Genomic DNA, 22,616 nt, shown 5'->3' with positions numbered 1-22,616 from the left:
GATATGATCCCATTCCCTTCTCCAAAAGATAAAGCAACTCGTCTGATAGAAATATTGGCTGCTTGGTGTGCGTGGGTCTTTTTTTTTCTCCCCTTTCTTTTTTTTCCTCTCTTCTTTTTTTTTTTTTTTTTTTTGTTAGAAGTGAACAGGAACTGAACCTTGAACTTCATTTACCCTTTGAACTCGTTACCTTTAAACAAAATTCCCCATGCTTTCCCTCTTCAAACAAATTTCATCACAATTACAGTCCCTTCCACTTCGCTTAAAGATATATAATCATTGACTTGACCTAATTACCTGGTGCAGGCCTTTCTCTACAAGGTGAAAGCCATATTGGTGTGAACAGAAGCTGACCCCTGTATTCTCGATACCCCAATTTTATTCTAATTATTGTATAGAAGGTTTTCCATCTTCCTCTGTCCTCCTATTCCCTCCCCCCAGATGCTATTTTGTTGCTGGTGTGTTCAGCGATGCCCTTTGGGTTTTGAGCTGCCTGGAGACAGGCTGCAAAATCCATCTCGTGAAAAGAACGGGGGGTTTTCAAGCCTCCCCAGTTCAATAGGGAGCCAAGAGACTGAGCTCTACAAAAGAAGGGGCGAACAGCATCTCACACGCAGCCCTGACCCCCCTTTGCAGGCTGCACCCCAACACTGCAGACCCCTCCAAGGAGTCTGGGATGTTTGAATTAAAAGCTTTACTGCAGCAGGGAACCCAAATACTGACATGGAGATTGAAGCCAATGCCTCCTGGAACTCCAACGTGGAGGATAAAAGCACTGAGCATCGGGGTGCTGGATGGCCCCACCGTCCCCTGTCCCTCCAGACCCAACCAAGGAGGGAGCCAAGGTCATCCAGCTGCCAAAAATGGGTTTTCTCAGACAGACCATAGCTCAGATTCAGTAGAATCCACATGGCAAATCCAGAACTTATGTGCACATCACGGCTGTTTTCTCAACCCTCAATTCACCCTCTCAAACTGTGTCTGCTCCAGCGTTAGGTGTGCTGGAGGCAAATCACTTCACACAGTAACCACATCTCCATTATCCCCTGTCCTGTCTTTTTGCCTATTTGAACTGCGAGCTCTTCCAAGCTATAAATTGGTGCAAAAGAGCTTTGATGCTGTGGTTGTACCACAAAACATCACTGGAACAATTAAATTATCTTGCAGGAGAGTAGGACAAGTCTGTCGTGCCTTCTTCTATAAGGCTGAGGTTCACTGTGGTTCTCCACCTTATCTACAGATGCTTTTTTTTCCCCATTAAAAATAAAACTAAGTTGCAACGAAAGGAACTTCCCACTTCTGTCCTAATAATTTCTGATAGCACTCACAGCCAATGTGAGGCTTAAATTACCTCTGCAATTCACGATGCTTTCTCTTATTCTTTAAAACCACCAAGAAAAATCTAACCAACCCAGCTCCGACATTAATAAAGAGTCGCGGCGATTGACAAGCAGGGTCACTGAGAAATGGCACCTCCCTAACCTTTGCATTTGTCTTGGGTAATTGAAAAATAATTAGCAATTGCAAAAGGGTTCAATACCTAAGAGTAAACAAAGGGAAAAGGGTTACCCTAAGTCACGGTCCCATGGCCCGGGGCAGTGCGCTTTCTCATCCGCAAGGTGAGCATCTCCCCCCCCTCCTGACAAATGAGCCAAGGGCAGACAGGAAGCCAGGGGGAGGGCAGGTGCCTGGGGTCACCCGGAGCTGCTCTGTGCATTCACATCCCTTCCTGCCCTCTCCAGTTTTATCAGCATCCTAACAAAAGGAGAAGCGGAGACAGAAGGAGCCAACACCGAAGAGCGCAGATAGGTGGTGCGCAAAGCCCGGCTCTGTGTCAGAGGTAGTGCAGCCATTTGTTATGGTCTCTTGGCAAGAAAGGCCATGCTCAGATGCCCTGGAGCTCCACTGTAATAAATAGACAGTGAAGATTAAAGGAGCAAATCCTACCACCTGCCCCAAGCCTGAACCCACAGATTTAGCATACTGGGGTACCCAAGAGGGATGGAGGCTTTGTAGGCGACACAGCTATAGCCATTTTATGGCATTTTTGCAACCTCAGGGCTTGTGCGTGTGCCCCTCGCTCCCCTGCTGCTCCGTGAACCCGGGGCTGAGCAGGAGGACCAGGGGGAGGGGAGCACAGCACCATCCCAATCCTGGTCATGGGATCAAACCCAGGAGCCAGAACCCAGCCGCCATGCTCTGCACTATTGTCCTCCTCTTCCCAGAGTTCTTTGATCAGCAGCAAGTTTGCATATCAAAGAAAAGAAGCAAAAGAGAATATTCAAATACTGATACTGTCTGGCCTTCCTTTCCCTTGGCAGGGCTGGCGAGTTTTCCATCGTAAAAGTGGGCGCGTTTTCCAATCATCTTGCTTTACTTTTCTGTTGTTGGGTTGGGTTTGTTTTTTTTATCTTCAGGCACGAGTGCGTTTGCAAGACCTCAACTATAAAACTGATGCATTTCTGATCCACTCATTCAAACTGCATTTGAAAAGAAAAGGTACCAAAACTGTTCTCGATTCCAAATAAGATGCGTTTTTTCCCCAATGTTAATTGATGCATCCAGTCAAGCAAAGCGAGCAGACCCAGGAAGGCACTCAAAGCAGATGTAGAATTTCCACTTAACAGTTGGAAAGAAAGCACCTCTAAATCAACCTTGACAGAAAGCAAACTGGAAACCCATCTTAAGAGGAGTGTCACCACCCCGATGTCCACTAGATGACAAATGTGGCGAAATGTTGGCAGCAAAGAATTCTCACCCACTTGGGAGATGCCATTACAACTCAAAGGAGCAGAAGTCATGCGCTTCTCCATCAGATATTGCTCAGGTAAGCACCAGCTTTCCTACATCAGCTCTAGGACTTGGGTGTAAGCACAGAACAGGACGGACAGACATACCCCTATGTGAAGGTTCTATACTTCCAAGCCGTGCCTTCCTTCCCACCAATCTCCATTTGCATGAAGTCTTTGAGGAACGACATTAACAGAGTTCCTGAGCGTAACAAACCATCGGCCATTCCTTCTAATCACAGCAGATAGATAAGAGAAGGGGAGAGGGCAATAATCCAAGCTAGCACCCGAATTTAAAAACACACCACCAAGGTGAAGCTGAAAAACGCTCTCACAAATCTCACGTCGCGCTCATAAGATAACAGGCCAGATTAAAAACTGAAAAGGGAGTCAATTACTTTATGAGCACCTAGGCAATAATTGCCTTCGTGGCAACAAGCAACCTTTGGGTTTGCAAAGAGGGAATGACCTCAGGCACATCTGGTCAGCCTTTCTGATCAAGCCACAGAATTAGCAGACGGAGGGTAATGTGGAAGATGCAATATATCTGGAGACTTTACTGAGCGTTTGATGCGGTGCCACAGCAAATCTCACTGGGGGGAGAAAAAAAAAAAAATTAATTTCCCTCCGCTCGGATAGAAGCTGAAAATTGGCCCAAGGGCCACAGACAAAAGCTGCTGATAAATGGCTTTGCGTCACGTGGGGGAGAAGCGTCTGTGTTGGGGTACTGCAGGGTATCAGTCCCCATTTTATCTAAGGCAAGTAAACAGTCCATTAATTCAATGAGCAGGAAGATACTAAATTAGGTGGTAATGCAAATATCAAGTGAAAGCAGAGGAAATAATAGTAGGGGACATTGAGAGGTTAGGCATACAGATAGAACAATAAAACGAGGTTCAAGCCACTAAAGAATAAACTAGGGTAACAAAAAAAAAAAAAGGTAATTCACTGCACATTCAGCACTGGAAAATGTTCTGTTTTACCACTGGGGATGCCAGCCTCTATCCCTGTCTGTGCATCCCCCCAAAGGAGGTGAGAAAATGGGTCTGAATTGAGGTTAGCAGCCAGCACACCTTGGGCCAGAGGTATATTAAAATTCAAATCTCAAAGCTCGTGGCACATCAGTTTTGTAACCCCCACTAAGCGACATGCACAGCACTGATATTTAAGGGTATAAATACCAAGCGAGCAATTCTTGAATAAGGCTTAAGGAGGCAAGAGTTAGGGTAGATTGGAAAGCTTCACCGAGCCAAAGATCACTCCTGCAGATGCCCACAGCCTTCGGGGGACAGCAGAGTTCTGTCCTTTTGGGTAACCAAGAGCAGGTAAAGCAGAGGGATGAGCTATGAGAGGTGGACAGGACAACCCTACATCCCAACGTTGACCCCACCAACCTGAGCACTCCAAATCTTCAAGGAAACGTCACCCCTATCAAGCACATCTCCCCACACACCCCATGCATCAGGTGGTTATCAGGGGAGGGAGAGCATTCCCAGGATCTGGAAGGAGTTTAGAGAGCATTGGGAGCTTCACTCCATTAAATTTTGTCCTCCCTTGGATGTTGGGACTTCTCTGCCCATCTGCCAGCCCCTCCAGGCATCTCCTTTGGGAGCATTAGGTCGCTTCGGCACCAAATACCTTTGCCCCAGGTACCATATATTTAAAGTTAAAATAAACTTCCGATTCCTTCCCCCAAAATTCCATTATTTTTTGCCATGCTTTCATCCTCTGCAGACCATCTATGTGTACAGCAGATGGCCAAGCCTCATTACTAAATACAAAACAGCTCTTTGGCCAGAGAATCCGCACAAGGTGCTCGGGGCTCCTAGGAACAAAGATGCCATTCCCAACCCGGGTCAACTGGTTTGCACCCCAGCTCTGTGGGAATTGTGCCTTCCATTCTGATGACTGAATCTCACTGCAAAACCACTCGAATGCTCTCCTACTCCTTGGGTCTCCTTTGGGTTTGTCTGGGTGAGGAAGTCAAGGTTTCTTCCTCCAAAGGCCACCCCGAGTGCTATGGAGGTGCCACATTGAGGGTAACTCGGTTAAACACACAGCCTTGGGCGATGGGAGGAATTGATCCATCTGCCCGAGCGTTTGTGCGAGCACACAGTGAGGGTGGGGAGAGGAACAGCAGCAATTCACCAATTTCCAACAGCAGCTCCCACTTAAACCTACGAGTGCGGGGAGAAAAAAATAGCGGCGAAGCTTTGTAACCAAATAAAGAGAGCTGTGAGCTCAATAACAGGCATTATCCTATGGCAAAGATTTTGTTATTGTTGAGTACTGATTCCTTTATCTCTCGGAGACAATCAACCTTCAGCCAGAGGAGTCTAACCTTAAAACCCCATAACTCAATTTTACATAGCGTTAAAGTTTGGGGGGACATTTGTCAGCGCCGCAGCTGATAAAATCAGTCTGGAGGACCCCAGAACAAAGAGCAGTGGGTGAAGAGCGTGTCACCTCAGCACACATTCGTTTCCTTGATGAACAAGGAGCTATTAGTTGGTGAGAAAGCATTATCAGGTTGAAGGATGGTGCTGATTGTTTCGCCTGCTCTTCCCACATGCTGCCTTAGAGCTGCCAGTCCCAGCGTCTGCTTGGCATCCCATAGGTTGTGCCCCAATGCATGCGGGTATCAACCCAGCAGCACAGCCCAAGAATCAGCATGGATACACAGTCCCTTTCAGCTTCCAGCTTGCCCAGAGGGTTCAACAAGAAAAGTTTTGCTTGTTTCAAGAAGCGCTTCATCACTGGATGCCTTCAACAGAGCTGCTCCAAACGACACGTGCACATCAACGTGGCAATGCCCTCCTGCAGAATGACAGTGCCAACCAGCAGCACAGCCCCTCTGCTTCTGTAACCCCACCAGCAGCTCCAGGGAGAAGAAGGCAGCTGGGTGAAGCTCTGAAAGAAATTAAAAGGAAAAAAAAAAAAAGGCTTTTTCCTCCTTTTCCTCCCTCCAGTTGTCCCTGAAAACGTTTCGCTTTGGAATTTATTATAAGCAGACTTTAAATTAAATTCTCCAGGACAGTGGCTTTATTTTTTTTTTTGGCGTGCAGTGATTTTCAGCGCTACATCAACCTGAGTAATAACTTAATGTGTTCCCCATGGCTCACACTGAACCAAATATTCACGTACGTGCTTAAGTCACAATGAAGTCAGCAGTAGCTGAGCATGTGTTAATGTGTGTGTATATATAGCAAGGCTTTTTATTGCTGTCCAGACCATTTCTCTCAGCTGGGAATTTCGTACTTCAGGACTCGTTAGTGAGCTCAGATTGATCCTGCAATGTACCATTGTAGCTCCCACGAGCAGTTCCAGCCAGGTGAGCACATAGTACCTAACCCTGTCTATGGGATGAAGCTGTTTTATCCCATCCATGCAGCATGCTGGCCCACGTGTCCACTTGTCCTACAGATGCGCCCCATGCACGAAGGGAAGTTCACCTTGGCTTCAGACTTTGCCATTAGGAAGAGCCCTTCCCTGCTAACTATGTCATGATGCTCCAAATTCTAGCAAGCAAAATATCAAAACCAACATCTTTGCCAAGCTGAAACCTACCCTTACAATTAGCTCAACCCGAGCATCTCTGACCCTCTTTCCTTTTGCAGTACGTGGGCTCGCACTGAGATGCTCTGCCCCCCAGCAATGCAGGAAGCCGAAATTGCTTTCTTTAAGAACGAGCAGAACAGGAGATGTGATGAAGTTCCACCCCGACACTTCGTTAAGGTTACATTTCTTGCCTATCGATCCCCTCTGCCGGGGAGAACACAGAGACACAAAACACCTCAGATTTACATCCTCATGAATAAAAAAAGGCCTTTAGGAGGCGGGTGTGTGATCCCAGCCCCCCCCCCCCCCCCCCCCGCAGCTGCAACCCACACCTCCATAATTCACATGGGTCAGACACAGGGATGCTCAGTTGGCCATAAGAGAAGGCTGAGGCAGTTCCTAAACCTCACTGAGCCCCACAGAAATAACCACAGGTGGAGGGCACTGCCTGCTGCAGTCATCACTCAATGCTCCTTGCTCGCCCCATGCTCTATTAAGCATCTTACCAAAAAAATCCCCATAACACCTCATTGTGAAGGGCTGTCCTCCAGGTAGGAAAAGCACATCCATCCATTTGATCCCATGCTTACGAAACAATCAGAAGAAAAAAAAAAAGAAGAAAGAAAAAAAAAACTTTAATTATGCTTTCCCCTGTTGGCAAGGAGTGGAGAAGTAAAGGTTTTTGCTTTGGAAAAGCTGCATTAATAAGTTATTAGCACTGCGCTGAGGTCTACGTAACTTGAGTTATAACTCTTGTCTGAGGTGCCACAGACTCACACTGCTGAGATTTTACACCACATTTCATAACATTTTGGGTTTGTTGTTGTTTGTTTTTGTTTTGTTTTTTTTTTTTAAGAGCTCTTAAGGAATCACTGCAGAATCTCAGCTTAAAAAACCAAACAAACATCACAGTGGTTAGGGCAAAAAAACCCCTTCCAAGCCACAAACCGAGGCATGGAACACCCAAAGGCAAAGACAATCACAGACGTGTTGCACTGCATAAAAACAGCTCTGATGTTGACAGCCCTCAGCTGCAAAAAGCCACCAGCACCTCGCATCCCATTCAGCTGCCTTCCTCCAGACCCCCTGAGCTCATTCACAGACCCTTGGATCGTCTTCCAAACATCTCAGTTAGGGGGAAATAATGACTCCAGGCTGAAAATGAGCACCCATATCAGCGTGAGTTCAGGCAGGAGCAGCATCTGCATCTCACCGTGCCCAGCTGATGGGAGCAGCCACAACTCAGTGCAACTTCCTATTACTCACATGTTTGCTGCAGCTGTAAAATCCCAAAGGGCGACACGAAGCCACTTTGGTTTTAAATGAAAGCTGGAAATCTTGGTGGCATTACTCTTACCTCTGCCCATTTGCTCCAAAGGTCTGGGCTCTCCTGTGTAATATTCACAGCTCTTTTGGCAGCCCACCCTCCTCCTCTCCACCCCACGGCAATAACCCTCAATACAAAGGTGAGCAGAGTTGCTCTGCAGAAAACACAACCAAACCTTTTGCCCACAGTCCCACTCCGAGGACTGATGTGCACAGTGCCAGAGACATCATCACACTGGGTTTGAAGGTACAGATGTTACAGTGCATTCAGAAAATGGTCATTCAAAGAACGGCAGCTTTAAGGAAGCCCAATTTCTTCCTATCACGCAGCATCAGTACACATCTATATATTATTTTTTGAGAAATTCCAATTCCATGGATTTTTGCCTGTTCTCCTCTCTTTAACAAAACTCCCATCCAGTCCTATAGGCAGCCCTGCTACAGAATTGATGTCCTGCAAAACTATGACCCAGCTGTGCTTTAAGCCCTGGCTCCATGTGATGATGCCCAAGGAAAGGAGCCACAAGGGATGCCTGTCAGACCATTTCCAAAGCGTTTCTTTTGCTGTTTCATCAAGTACATCAACAGCAAGTTTATAACAACACACTCAGAAGCAACAAAAGGACATGTCTGGACATTGGGGAGACAGAGATAATTGCTTCTAATGGGATTTTAAAAGAAAAAAGTATATATATAAAGCTTTCAACCTGTAAATGGCACTCATCTGTGGACATTCCGGGTTTGATCCATACAGGCTATTGAACCTGCAGACACTCAGAATTTCTGCAACAGTCAGTTTCTTAGTCTGCATTTTATTTCACGCAGTTTTTAAGGGAAATCAGACCCAAACTTCAGCAGCTTTGGGGCTGGCAGCTCGCTGGGCTGTGGCTCGAGCTGCCTGTGCCATGCCAGCCCTGTGCCTGCTGCCCACACATGTGGCCGCCCCGTGCCTCCCCAGCACCGCAGTTTGGGGGAAAAAAAACACCACAATTTCCACTTCGGCTTTGGGGGAAAAAAAAAAAAAACCAAACTGTGCCGTTTTTGAGCCAACCCAAGGGTGTCGCTCAGCCCACGCCGTGCTGCCAAAACCCGCTGCTCGCATTCCCGCGGCAGTAAAAAGAAATTTCATAAAACAACCTGTTTTATTTGCTCGTTTCTTTCCGGACTGCCGTTTATTTCAAGTTGAAGGTTGAAATGAAAACAAAACAAAACAAAAAAAAAACAACAACAACATCGCGACAGACCGACCGCACATCCAACCCTCCCCCCCCCCAGCCCCCCGGACGGCACTTCACCTCCGCGCCACCAGGGGGCGCTGCGGAACTCCGCCAGCCGACAGCGAGCGCCCTGCAGGCGGGGTGGGCGGCGGACCCCGACGTTGGGATCGCTGTCCCCAGAGCCCCCAGCAGAAACACGTAAGGAAAGACGGGGGGGGGGAATTAAAAGCAGAAGGTGTAACTGCATGCGTACGGATTGTCTGGAAGCCGGGGAGCGCGCACGGTTCGGAGCATTGAATGCTTTGGAGAGGATGGTTCGGTGCTGCTGAATAGCATCAGGGAAAATGTGACACCCGAAGTGCGTGCAGGGGATGCATGGAGGCCACCAGGGACAAGGCAGCAAGTTCCAAGATAACTTTGCAGCCTCATCCCCTGCATTTCCAGGCTGGCTTCTCTGCAAGCCCTTCTTGCAGAGAACACAAAACTCGCTGCAGGATTTTCCCTACCCAGTCACATGTAACAGAAGGCCAAGCAGGAGCAAATAGGGCATCTCCAGGATGCAAACAGGTTTAAGAAGTAAATCAAAGATGCATCACCTCTTCACAGTTTCTCATCCTCCCTCCTCCCCCCAGCCTTCAGTATCACAATTCCATTTTATCTTGGCCCCCTCTCCCCCAAGCCACTGGGGCGCAGTGATGGACCATCTCACCTACTGCCCTCCACAGCTTTGAAGACAGAAGCCATTTTTTAGCAGGTCTTTATGAAGCAAAGGGCGTCTTTTGCCAAAGGATTTGATTTTCAGACGCTGGGAACTTCGACGTTTTAAAAAACACACACACACAACTGGAGGAGCTGTTTGTCTGCCCACAGACACAATGGAAAAACCTTGCAAGTCAGAGCTGAGATTTCTTACCACGGATACCCTGCCTAACAGAACCCGTAAAGCAAACCCCTGTCACTGTGAGTTATGCTCCCTTCCTAACGTACACCTCTGTTCTACCAATATATGGTTGCTCTTCTCCTGGTGACACCAGCAGAACAGCCACCAGGCAGGGGCTGCAGTGCCCACAACCCCCAGCTCCATGTGATGCTCTGACATGGGGTGAATCATTTAGCTGCTGCCTCAGTGTCCCTCCAGTAAGACATCACTGGCTTTGTTATGATAGGAGCAGCGCTGCTAAAAGAGCCGAGGGGAAGAAAAAAAAAGAAAAAGAAAAGAACAGATAAAGCAATATCTAAAAGTGCTAAATGTTAAAGCTGCAGCCTCTCCAGCCCCCTCAGGAAGCGATACCTTACGCTCAGGAAAACTAAATCACAGAACACTGGCAGATTTAGCAATCTATCCATTTAAAAGAAAATATTTTCTCAAAAGTCTTCCGTGGTCTGAGCAGAGTACATTACGTGGGAAGTGTCTCATCAGAAATACTTCTCATTATGGCAGTACTTTGTGCTTCTACAGAGCTTCGCAGCCTCCCAGCACTGTACAAACATTAGCTTCTTAATCACTCATTAGGGACAATCCTACAGAGCGAGGCCATGCCTCATTGAGTAAAGTCATCCCCAACTCACACAGCCCCTCTTGCTCCCTCCAGAGACAACTTGAAAGGATCTCTGATTCCCAACACGAGTTCAGAGCAAGGAAGAAGTCTGTGCAGAATGAAAGTAAACAGTGGTGGCTTTGCTGTCCCCAAACTCCCCTGTTTTTTGCAGCAAAGAGCATCAGCCCAGCCAGAGGGATCTGTTTCCACCGAAGCCTTGAATTAATAACATTGGGGAGTTCATAGAATAGCTTGGGTTGGAATGGACCATAAAGATCACCCAAAATTCAGCTTTTCTCTTCCTTCACTCTTACTGTTCCAGACTGTCAACAGTCTGAATCCAATCAGCCAAATCTGGCCAACTTTCATCTAGAATGAACACACGCAAAGCCCATCATTCGCTGACATTCAGTGCTTTTATCAATTCCCAAGAACCAACACCTCATTTCAATGCAACTGCACTCAAAGCCAGTTTCTTCCCCCCTTTCTTTTTGTCGCATGCGATTTTTTTTTTTTCTCTCTGTTATCCACCTCCTGGCCATTCACCCCCTCTTGGGTGACTTCCATCGAGCCTGGCATCTCATCTGCGTCTGCAGATCTCCAGTGGTGCCAAGTGTTTGCATACCTCACAAGTGTTATGTCAAACTCTGCCCCTTCGGGCTGCCAAAAACCACCCCTCCAAGTTAGCAAAGCAAATACCTTCTCAGACAAGCTTAATAAACATGCCAGGAGAAAGCCTAGACTCCATGAAGACATTGCTCACCTGATGAGGCTGAGCTCGAGGTCCTCAGCACCCTTTCATGTCCCAATTAGCCCAACATTCATTATCCCTATCTCACGCTCTCCATCTGCACACGCTGCATAATAAGCGCATCATTTCTGGTGCCTTCAAAGAACTGAACCCAAATTCCACACCTCTTTTCCCAACTATCAGACCAACCTTGTCTCTAATCGGTCTCGATGAAGCCATTTTTAATAGCATGAATCAATACTTGTGACAGATAAGCCTGGTGCTTTGTACAGCACGAGGAAACTAAATTTGGTGCCCATCAGCTCTTATGGCCTCACCCTAAATAAATCCTCATTGCTCTGTGCTCTTGACTGATGACTACCAATTCACTAACGAGAGTGGGAGTAGATGTGAAAGAATATATGGGAGCGGGAAGAGGTGGAGGAGAAGAGGGAAAGAAGCAGAGAAAATGAAAGGGAAAAAGGATGAGGAGTGGGGAGTAAGGGGAGCATTGGGGAAAGTGCATGGGAAGTGAAAGAGGAGGAGGAAACGAGATCTGTGGGAAGGAGGAGATTGAGAACCTGAGACCAAAGCAATCAAGCCTTCACTGGGGCCCACAGATAACCCCAGAGAAGACTGAACTGTCTCCACTCTGCAGGCTCCAATTTCAATAGCATAGCACAAATCCATCAGCCCTAAAGCACTGCTCACAAGCAAGAGGAGAACATCACAGCAACTCTTTGCCCAGGAAACCTCTGCCTGGCATTGAATGCTCAGCGTGCCAGCTCACCTCCCCTGCTCAGCTAAGAGAGCTTCTGTGCTATTGGGAAAACAGAACTCCAAACTCCCAAGCACTACAAGGTCCCCAAAAGGCTTTTCAAACAGAGATGATTTAAATGAGCCTAATTTTCAGAAGATGGAAGGAAAAAAGCTATGGGAAGACAACGTGACCCCTCTGAAGCATAAGGATGAGCACCCAAGAAGAAAAGCACCCAGAAGTTGTGTTTTAATTTTGGAAAACATCGCCCACTTGTCAAATTCTGCTCTTTCCCATCGCTGTTGCTCATACAAAACTGAAGAACCAATTCCAGTTTGCTCCAGGATGATCACAGGATACACTGAGCTTCAGCAATACTGCGTGCAGTTCAGGATTGCTGCAACGTTTTCTCAGCATTGATAAAACAGGCATCAGGCAATAAAAACCAACACCTCCAGTGTTATGAGATGGATGAGATACGAGTTGCACCATTTCCATCTTCTTCACACGACTTTTAAGGGCTAGCAGTGACTTACCATCATCCTGCAGGTCCAATGGCAGTGGGACATCAGATGTCACGGAAGGGGCCAAACTCCAGCTCTGATTTTCATCAGAACTGTCCTGCCCAAAGCCAGCATCGTGCTGATTCTCTCCTAGAAAGAGAACAGAGCTTCATTTTAGTGAAAATACTACCAAATCCAAATCGTATTTCCTACACTGAAAAGGGTTTCTTCCCGTTTCCAACCTTCTCTACAAAACCCAAACTCACTTTGCTGGGTAATAAGGCTGGATGAAGCATTCAGAGCCAAGGCAGCTTATTTCTGCTGCAACAGCACCCATGTTGTGTGTGTACAGAGTTGGAGGGCACACAAGGATGAGGTTGGAAATGTAAGGTTTTGGCCCCAAAGCCTGTCCCATTCGATGCTCTTGCACTCAGCATCCACCTGTAAAAAGGAGATCATGGAATCCTATCACTTCTTTCACTAGAATGAGGAATCCTATATTGTTACTGATGCCGGGTTTTATGCAGAAAGCACTCAGTTCCAATAGGAAAAGATGTTAACATAAAACTTTAATGTAAGTGGAGCACATGTAGGCTACATGGAGGAGAAAAGACTGCTGAGCTCAAACAAATTAGAAAAAAAGCCATCTTTCAACTTTTTTTCCTGAATACACACAGCCCAGACTGCTGATAACGGAGGTAAAGACAGCTGGCTCCTCATTCAGCACACAACAAACAGCTCCAAAGGTGAGTTTTCAGCTGATGTTAATTGCGTTCAAACAGGAAAAAAAAAAAATCTAAGTTCCAAACAAAGTTTATCTTAGTAAACACAAAAACAGTGCTCTGTACTTTGAATCAAGCACTGATGAAAAGGTAATGAAGGGCTGGAACAGGAGGGTGTCCTCCTCCCACCACCAAGAAATGTACTGAGAAGCAGCACTCTTTCCAGCTCTGTGCTTATTTTATTCCAGCAGCCATCCCAGCACGCAAATCTGATTGAGGAAAAATGTATATATTCAGAAAATAGGGAGGTTTTGGTTGGATATGAGGAGGAAGTTCTTCATACAGAGGGTGGTGAGGCACTGGAACAGGTTGCCCAAGGAGCTGTGGATGCCCCATCCCTGCAGGCATCCAAGGCCAGGCTGGATGTGGCTCTGGGCAGCCTGGGCTGCTGGTTGGTGACCCTGCACACAGCAGGGAATTGAAACCAGATGATCATTGTGGTCCTTTTCAAGCCAGGCCATTCTATGATTCTATGAAAATAACTTTTGGAAAGTGCATCATTCAGCATCTGCATTACCAACCTCTTCTCACACCAAGAAAAAAGCTGCAGGTCCCCCAACTCAAAAGGTCAGGCTGCAATTCCTGCTGCACGATCACACCTGAGTGGGAGCTGTACTGCAGAGATCTTCCATCCTTGCACTACATGCATGCATTTCTAATGAGCAGCCTTCCTGTGTGCCACGCTGCAGCGTTGTGGGCCTGATTATTTGCAGCACTGCAACAAAAAAATTGCAAGGCAGCTCCTGTGAACCGATTCAGCCCTTAAAAGAACTGAGCAAACTGCACTGTAGTGCTCCAGGCTTTTCAAGCCAACACCAAGGTAACAGGTGTTCCCCTATAACGAGATACAGGTGCAGCATTAGTGTGATAACGAGCAAACTGTTTATGGTTTCTGAATAGCAGGAGGCAGCACTGCACGGTGCAGCCACACCGGGGAGGAGCAGCTCATGCACTGATGCGTGGCTGCAGCGCATTGCTTGGAACAAGGACCTGGGCAGCAAAGTTAGTTGCAAGAATAAAGTCACTGCCTTTAACATCAGGAGTAGCTGTTGCATGCATAAACCACGTGCAAGAGTCAAACCGCAGGTCTCTGTTTTGGCAGAACGTTTCCCAGATGTGAAATAACACGGAGGTCACCACTGAGGATGTGCTCCTCCTTGCAGCAGGCTCACTTTCTGCATCCAGGAGTGCACACCAGGCTTTCACACGTTGCAGCAACCCACTCAAGAATGCAGAGGCTGCAGAATGTACATACAAGGCAGTGCCAAGCCCAGCAGGGCTTCAAACCATGAGCTACTGCAACACAAAGGCATTCTGTTTGCTTTAGCATTAGGAATATTTTTAAACTGCTTTAGAGCTGCAACACCAAAGATCAACAAAATGCTCTGCACGCAGCCACTCAGTGCGAGTTACAAAGGAAGGGAACAAGGATTTGTTTTACAAACTTTCGTGCTTTCATCTCCTTTTCCATTAAGTTTATGGAGCAGCAACAGCTAGTGGAGTCCAAGCAGAAAAAATAACCCACAACTTGTCAGGGGCCAAGCTATTGTTTTGAACGGAGGAAAAAAAAAACTCATTAGCTTTTAATGAAAACATGGGGAATAAAAACCAAATAGCACAGAACTCCAGCAAATAATTACTCTCCACCTGACGCAGAGCTGCTCTGTCTTCCCACTCAGATCCTCAGCAAAACCCCCCCAACTCATCGTGCTTTGGAGCGTGAACAACTGCAAGACTGATTCCAAGGGGGGAAGAGTGAGAGGTTCCTTGGGTTTACACCTCATCCTGGGGTCCCCTGGCACTGCTTGGCTACTCCTGAGTGTGCTCAGTGCCTTTCCTTGCTTTGTGATTGTCGTGGTACAGGGAAGATAGGAAAGATGGGGAAGGGAGAAGGAAGGAAGGAAAGCCATCATTCAGCTGCCTGATGTTTTCTGTGGAAACAGCTTCTTGCACAGCAGCAGAAAGAGAGGCTTGAAGGCACTGTGTGCAATTAACACAGATGCTTCGTTGTGCCTCGACTGGGCAAAACTGCAGAGGAACAAATCGTGTCCCCAGGGTTGGGATGCCAGGCATCCATGCTGGTGGGCACTGAGCAGAGCCTGCTTGGAGGTCAGCACATCGTGTGCTGGAAGGTCATTCAAAGATATTACCAAGAAGGAAATGCAAAGAACTCAATTAGGGAACAGCACAAGTGCTGCTGGCTGCAAGGAAGGGCCATCTGAGCTGCACTTTGTGCTCGTGGTGCTGGAAATGAGTCCTGCAGCTCTAGCAGAGCAGGGCTGGGAGCTGGCAGAAGGCAGAGCTTAGGATAAATGCTGAAGAAATCTTCCATTCGGGCTCTGTTTTGCTCTGTTTTGTCAGATAATGCCTCTATGCCTTTCTCCCTTTCCACAAAGTGAACAGGGGGGCAGTTAATATGAAGTTAGAGCCTGAGGTTTCCCAGGGTGGTGATGCAATGGAACAGGTTGCCCAAGGAGGCTGTGGATGCCCCATCCCTGCAGGCATCCAAGGCCAGGCTGGATGTGGCTCTGGGCAGCCTGGGCTGCTGGTTGGCAACCCTGCACATAGCAGGGGGTTGAAACCAGGTGATCATTGAGGTCCTTTTCAAGCCAGGCCATTCTGTGATTCTTTAAGCTGTACTTTGTCCTTCATATATATTCCAAAAAGTGAATTAAAGCGTCACGACAGACAGAAAGAAAAAGGACTTAAATAGGTGAAAGGGCTGCTTTGTAGAAAGGGGAGCATCTCCAGTAGCTTGTTAAGGGAACTGCAATTAAGCTCACTTGGCATGCAGTGGAGGCCTTTAGGTACCCAGAGTTTCATTAAGCATCTTTTTAGAGCACAAGAAAAATCAATACCGAGCGGGTTCCATTTACACTTTATGATAAGGAATTTCAGGCCAAAGCGGAAGTAAAAATCCCCAACTCCACTTAATATTCAAGGAAACGAAGTTCCTGCTTTAAAGTAATGACTCTTCAGCATCACACTACAAAATAAAGGCCTCTGATCCAACTCCCGTCTGCCTCCATGCTCGGCAGTGTTAATATCTCTACATTTTCAGGGACTCATTTAGCAGGAACGCATTTCCCAAAGCAGAGCTGTGAAAGTATTATCAATACTATGGTTTAATATCCCCGACTACAATCAGTGCTGAAATTACAGAGAATCAACATGGAAACACATCAACAGAGACGCACCCACACAGTAAGCACTGCTCACACGCAAATATATTACAGTTTAGCTTTTGCAGTGTAGTTAAAGCTCTGTCAACGTTGCTATTATAAATTACATACCTTTTAAAACACATTTATGCGCCGGGAAATGTATGAGGTTTCTTTTTTGAATGCCTTAAAGGCTTCATCAGCTCCTAAGCACCCATATGGATTTGTGTGATTTGTCCCTGTGATTAATACACCAACAGCTGAGGGTTTTTGGTACACGTAGAGTTTCTGCACTCAGATCCTAAGTTCCTTTTAGTAACATTGCACACATCTGAGTGTGCACACGTGGCCTTCCTCCCCTCCCCAACCATACCAACAACAGCAGCACTCTTCACAAACCACAAAAAAGAATCCTTATCTATAGATCTTGAAGTGTTTATCTCACTTAATAAATGTTTTCTGGGGGAGGAGGGGATGGGATTGGGGGGAACTATGTGCAGAAAATAACTCCTCTTTGTTTATGCTGCGTTCTGTGAGCACGACAGGTTTGCTTCGCTGCAATAGGGTCAAAAGCAAAGCGTGGGACCTCCTCTCAATCAGGAGGAGCTCATTTATCCTTGTTTTCCAAACGTTGACCCAAACGGGTCTTGGCCAGCTGACACGCCAATCCAACCCAAGACTAATTTCGCGCACTCGAGATCCACTTTTTACTAATTGCACGCAGTAAAACAAATTAATGGGCCACTAAAACTGCCACTTATGGGCAAAAACGACGAGGAAGTCGAAGCGCTCTCGCACGGATTCCTCCCCGCAGCGCCGCAGGGCGGCTCGGCCTGCAGTAACGCGGCGCGGCCAGCAGGGGGGGCTGCAGCGCGCAGCATCGCGCGGGGCCGCCGCTCCGCAACGCGGGGGGGAGCGAAGCCGGCCGAAAGATCGGGGCCGTGCAGCTGTAAGGTCCTTAAAGGGAGAAAAACGGCAGGTTTGTAGCTGGGGAGCAAAACCTGTTCCTGTCAAAGCCATACAAAGGGCCTGAGGTTTTTATCGTGTCGAAAACCGTGTAAGTTTTGTTAGTCAGCTCTGAGAGAATAAGACTGAAGAAGGTTGGAAAGCTCAGGGATCATTGGGTTAAACAGTTTTCTCTCCTTGTTACGTAGCAGAGGAGCTTCAAGATATGATGATTCACGTGCAAATACTCCAAACCAAAGCTCTCCCACCAAAAAACACCTACTCTCATACCCAAAACACCACCTTGATGTTTGAGAAGCCAGCAGCTTGCAAACCTTGCCTAGAAGAACACTTCAGCAGGGCTGCCCCGTGACAGCACAAAGCTCTTGCTTATGAAACTAAGTTTGTGCTAAACTCAGAGGCCCACATAACTCCCCAAAACCCAGGGAGACACAAAAGCTGCTGAGCTCACGCTGCAACTTTGCCATTACTCCTCACTTTCTGTATCCCAGCCAGCCCCTCGTGTCGCTCTTCAGCTGAGCTCCCTGCTTTTCTCTTCCCCTCCTTTTCTCAGTGTGCATTTGCTCTCTTCCTCCCCCCTCTGACTTCCTCCCTCCAGCTCCTCTCTTGCAGCCCTTGGCACCCTTTCAGTACAGGCTCTGTATATTCCGCCTCTTAAGTGGGCAGCAGCTACACAGAACAGCTGCTGACAGGGGAAGCACAGCACATCTCAGCCTGGTTAGGAACAAGCCTGAAACCCGGAGCAGCAGCAGATTCCCACGGGATGTAAACAAGTAAACAAGATTTATCCTTTCTTTTATGACTTGGTAACACACCAGTGAAATACAAAGCCCATCCAGTGCGAGCAAAACCAGCCAAAAGCTACCTACAACTTCTGGCCACTAATAAATCAGTGCTCGTGAGGCTGTTTGAAGGGGCAAAGCCTTCATTTAAAGAATACAGGGGACGCTGAGGAACAGGAAGATCACAAATCTGCAGTTCAGTTCATCTCCCAAATTAGCAGCTCTGCTAAGGACGCAGCAAAACAGCAGCTGAGAAGCTGGGCCCTGTATTTGTGCACTGCAGTATCTCACAAGGCAGTTCTACAAACACATTTTGGTATCTAAAAAGGTGTCTGCACCAATGGGAGCAGAGAGGAGTAGCTCTGAGCAATGCCTGTTGCATTGCTTCAGGAGGCTCAGCCCATGTTTGAAGCCAAAACCTTTCTAAGCAAAAGGGGAAGAAGTAGAATAAACCCACGAGGGAGCTGGAGTTTAGCAAACATATTCCAATGACAAGACACAAGGAGGCTGTCTTGCCCGTATCTGCAGCAATTTTCGCTGTTGAGAAAAAAGAAGCATGAACAGAGAGTGCAAAGAGAAGAGCTGGGAGCACACGGCGGGGTGATGGGCACTCCAGGGAGTGGAGGAGATGCTCATCAGGCATTTGGGATAGGGCAGAGGGTGATTTTACAGTTGTGCTTCAGGATGGAGTCTTACTAAAGGGCAGAATTACTGCTCTACAAAGCAAAGCAGCATTGAAGTCACAGTGGGGAGGGGAAAGTGCCTTAAAACTCTGGATTTGGACAGGCTGAGAAGGGGGAACTCAGAGCTGTGCTCCAGCCCCACTCCCAGCAATCAAAGGCTCAGGCACCCATCAAAGGCACAGCTCAGAAGCATTCCTCATCCTAAGGGCTCCCATCCATCTCAAACCTGAGAACCTACATCCTTTACCCTTTATTTGGTGGAGCAAAAAGGTACCTCACCCACAAGGTAGGGCAAAATACAAGGAGTATTTTATTAACCAAGCAAAGTGAGAGCAATAGAAGTTATTAACTTGCCAGGGCTCCCCCAAACCATTGTTTGTATATGCAGCATCTTCACTGCCATTTGTAGCTTTAAGGTGCATTGCTTTGTTCTTTGGAGCCCAGGATGCTCTGAAGTTCTCCATGGAGGGCAGGGCACTGATGTGAGCTCTGCCCCAATGTGTTACAGCTCAGGCTGCTCTCAGAAGCCTATGGGCATTTGCTTCTTGATTCACAGAACAGAGCTTTCTAAGTAGTGCATAGGAATCCAAACCCAGAAACTTTCCTAAAGCCTGCAGAAAGCCTCAAACCAATGGACTGGCTTAAAAAAAACAGCATGGAAGTTGTCTTCATTCACCCAATTCTCAAGGCTTGCAAGTTTTGAATTTGAATGCTGAATAACCCAATCAAACCTCTGGTGGCTGCAACCTGGCTTCCCAACCCTATTATAAATTCCACAAGTTCTTCATTTGGCAGCTGAGTGAAGCTGGTAAACCTCATTGTTCAATCAGGTGATGTGTTTGTTTTGGGCTTGGCATCCATTTTGAGCACTTGACACACAAAGCAGAGGTACCAGAGTTACACCTCTCTTGGTTTATCTACCCATGGACATCAATAGGAGCACCCACACGCCTCCACAGAGCCCAGGTTTGCTCCTAGAATCATTGCTCACCTCCAAGACCTGTGCATAAGGCAACAGCATCATTGATAAGCCCATATAAAAGCAACACCGTGCAGCTGCTCAGAGTCTATAGAACTATGAAATGAGAGATCTGGATGCTAGAAACACTCCTTCATGGACTAGCTTGCCCATATAATGCACAGAGAGGGGAGAACTGCACGCTTGGAGCTGCAGGAAGCAAAGCCCAGTGCTGACAAAGGGAGCTGTCAGAAGTGTTGATGTTAAAGCTTTTCTTTTTTAACTTAAAGAACATGTGCCTTTGTGTATATTCTATTTTCCATTAATTAACTCTGTCCCACACACCACCCAAACACATCCTGGACTTCAGAAGGCATTCTAACCCAAAGTTTTGTGTTTTCTTTTTGTCTCTCCGTGTTATGACATCTCAAGGATCGGAGCTGGCACTCGTGTTTATAAAGCAGGGGAATTCCACGCATGGCGACAGGATGGATATTTTAACAATATGGTACAAATATTGTCAATTTGCTATTTTTTCCCCTTGCCTTTTCCAACACATCATCAATCTAGAGAGGGTTTCTGTGCGTGAACCCTGCTTACCACTGAGCCGGAGACTCTTGGCATGGATGCAAAGAGGCTTTTTTATAAATAAAACTTAAGAAAATCACCGTGCACTCCATTAATTCAGGAACACTCCGCCTCAGCTTCAAAGGGGATCTTTACTGTAAAGATGGTGTTTTTGCTGCTTTAATGATTTGCTACTTGTACTTGTCATAACTACACGAACCAAGTATGCAATAGCAGGGAGCAGCGGTTCCGTCTCCCATCCAGTTTGATTCAATAGATCTGAGGTTGCATAGAGGAAAGCTGCTTCATAAATCTGATACTTACAGCCGTGGTACAATGCTAGTTAATGAAAGGAAGCTGCATGCGTGCCTCAGCTGTGCGTATCTCATGCTCTGCTATGGCATCCAGCACCTTTAACAGCTAGCGACCCATGGAGCACTGTGCATCTGAGCCAAAGCAAGCAAGGCCAGAGGTAAAAACAATACATGCTCCATCTAAATACTATATACCATAAGAGAAGGGACCTAAGGCTCTCCATATTTCCTTAAGCCTTTGGCAAAACGTGAAGGCTCTTGATTTTTAAGGCTCGTTTTATCCCAGCGCATCCCTCATCCCCACCCTCCATGCTGTACGTTTCTATTGATTCCTCCCTGCTTCAGGGAGGAGAAGCTTTGAAGCTGAAGGTCTCAGAGGAGGGAGAATCAAATCAGGAGAGCTGCACCCAACTCCTGGATGTGGATACTCTAATGCCTTGGGAACACGTTTGGAGCCTCAATTTTCCTCAGCTTAAGAAATGGGAGCAATAATACCTCTTCTCTCTGTTTTGACTATTTGTGAACACTTCAATGATCATTTCTATTCAGAAATGACCTCCGCAGAAGCTCAGATGTTTTAAAACCGCTTGGAATTAATGCATTTTTTGACTGAAAAAGTGAAAGTGTTACCATAAATGCAATGGAAACAAGTTCTTTATCAGCCCTGGGAAGGCAGAGCCACATTTCCTCCATCTCCAGCAGCCTGTGCCTTCATACAGAGCATCAGAGGAGCTTTTGCTCCTAAAGATCTCCAAATGCTGTACAGACACCCATGATTTCAACTAATTCACCTCTACCAGTGGCCATATTCTCCCTCTGTGCTCATCAAACAGTGGATGCTGTTGGTTTCAGTAACAGAACAGCTGAAGCACAACAGCAGCAATTCAATGCTGAGCTCCATTCCAGCAAAGCCAAACTTCAGCCCCACTTCAGACCTCTCTTATTTAGCCACAAACCCATCTCCCCTTTCCTAACCCTTCTTTCTGCAGTGCTCCCCACCTCTCCCCAATGAACCATCTCCTCTTGCCTGCAGTTTCCCCCCTCCCTCCACGAATCCCAATGCATTGCAGTACCCCAGAATGGCCTGGTGCTGCTCCCTCACACCGCTCCTTTCCTTCTCAAAGCTGATGCAAAACGTTTCCCCTGCACTCAATACTGAGTTGAGAAGCACAGAAAAGCAACCTGAGGGAGGGGTAGAACAGATCCAGGCCCTGGGTGGGATTTTCTTGGCCAACTTCCTTTGGTTCTCATTCCACAAAGAGAAAGTTGCTGCAAGACAGCAGGGCTGTGCATGCACAAAATACATAAAGGGCACAAAATGCTTCACAAATGCAGTCGACCCTCCTCCAAAAGGAAACGAATCACTCTTGTGCTCTGTTCACCAAAGGAACAAGGCACCAATATCTTGCACCTCCACACTGCAGCCAACAGCATCCCTGGGTGCACTGCACTCCGTTCAGCTCTATCCTTCTGAAACTGGACTGCTCTACCCAACCCATCCTCAACAGTGCTGCCCTTTTTTCTGCTTGCTGGGAGATATTGAGTGTGATTCTATTAATTCTGGCCAATACCAAAACCCAACGTGGTGGAAAAGCTGCAACCATTGAGGTTTTGGTTTTGAGCATCTAGTAAGAGCATGCCAAACCTTCTAAGTCTTTCCTTCCCCTCTTCCCCCCCCCCACCAATCAACCTGTTATTTAATTTGCAGCTAGACAGAAAACTCATGCAATCCTCTTACCCATACGTCCATATGAGATCTTTTAAAAGGCCAAACAGATGACAAAGAAGGCACAACCCCACGCTCATTCTGCAGTTCTTCCCCACCCAGCACACACCAGGTCCCATCACCACCTCTCCCCTTCTCCCACAGCATCATTCCCTGGAGCCAAGGCAATGTCCCAGCTCACATTTTGCTGTATTTTTTAGTTCATTTCCTCAGGATAGCCTTGGATCTCCAAAATGGCAGCGAGATGAGTTCAGTTTGC

General features: G+C 47.0%; 1 protein-coding gene across 2 annotated transcripts in view; it reads right to left on the bottom strand.

Moving 5' to 3' along the window:
* The window catches only part of SKAP1 (src kinase associated phosphoprotein 1), a 125,331-nt gene that overhangs the window by 86,166 nt on the left and 16,549 nt on the right, over nt 1–22,616 (bottom strand). For both annotated transcript variants that reach the window (XM_031600781.2, XM_031600782.2), the window contains exon 4: nt 12,452–12,568. In XM_031600781.2, coding sequence (XP_031456641.2) covers nt 12,452–12,568 — 117 coding nt within the window. The remainder of the gene's footprint in view (nt 1–12,451; nt 12,569–22,616) is intronic.

Source organism: Phasianus colchicus, chromosome 26 (assembly GCF_987193195.1).
Source record: "Phasianus colchicus chromosome 26, bPhaCol1.hap1.1, whole genome shotgun sequence".
Classification (NCBI taxonomy): domain Eukaryota; kingdom Metazoa; phylum Chordata; class Aves; order Galliformes; family Phasianidae; genus Phasianus; species Phasianus colchicus.
The sequence above is the reverse complement of the archived record's forward strand: the minus strand, read 5'-3'. Positions and strand labels throughout refer to the sequence as shown.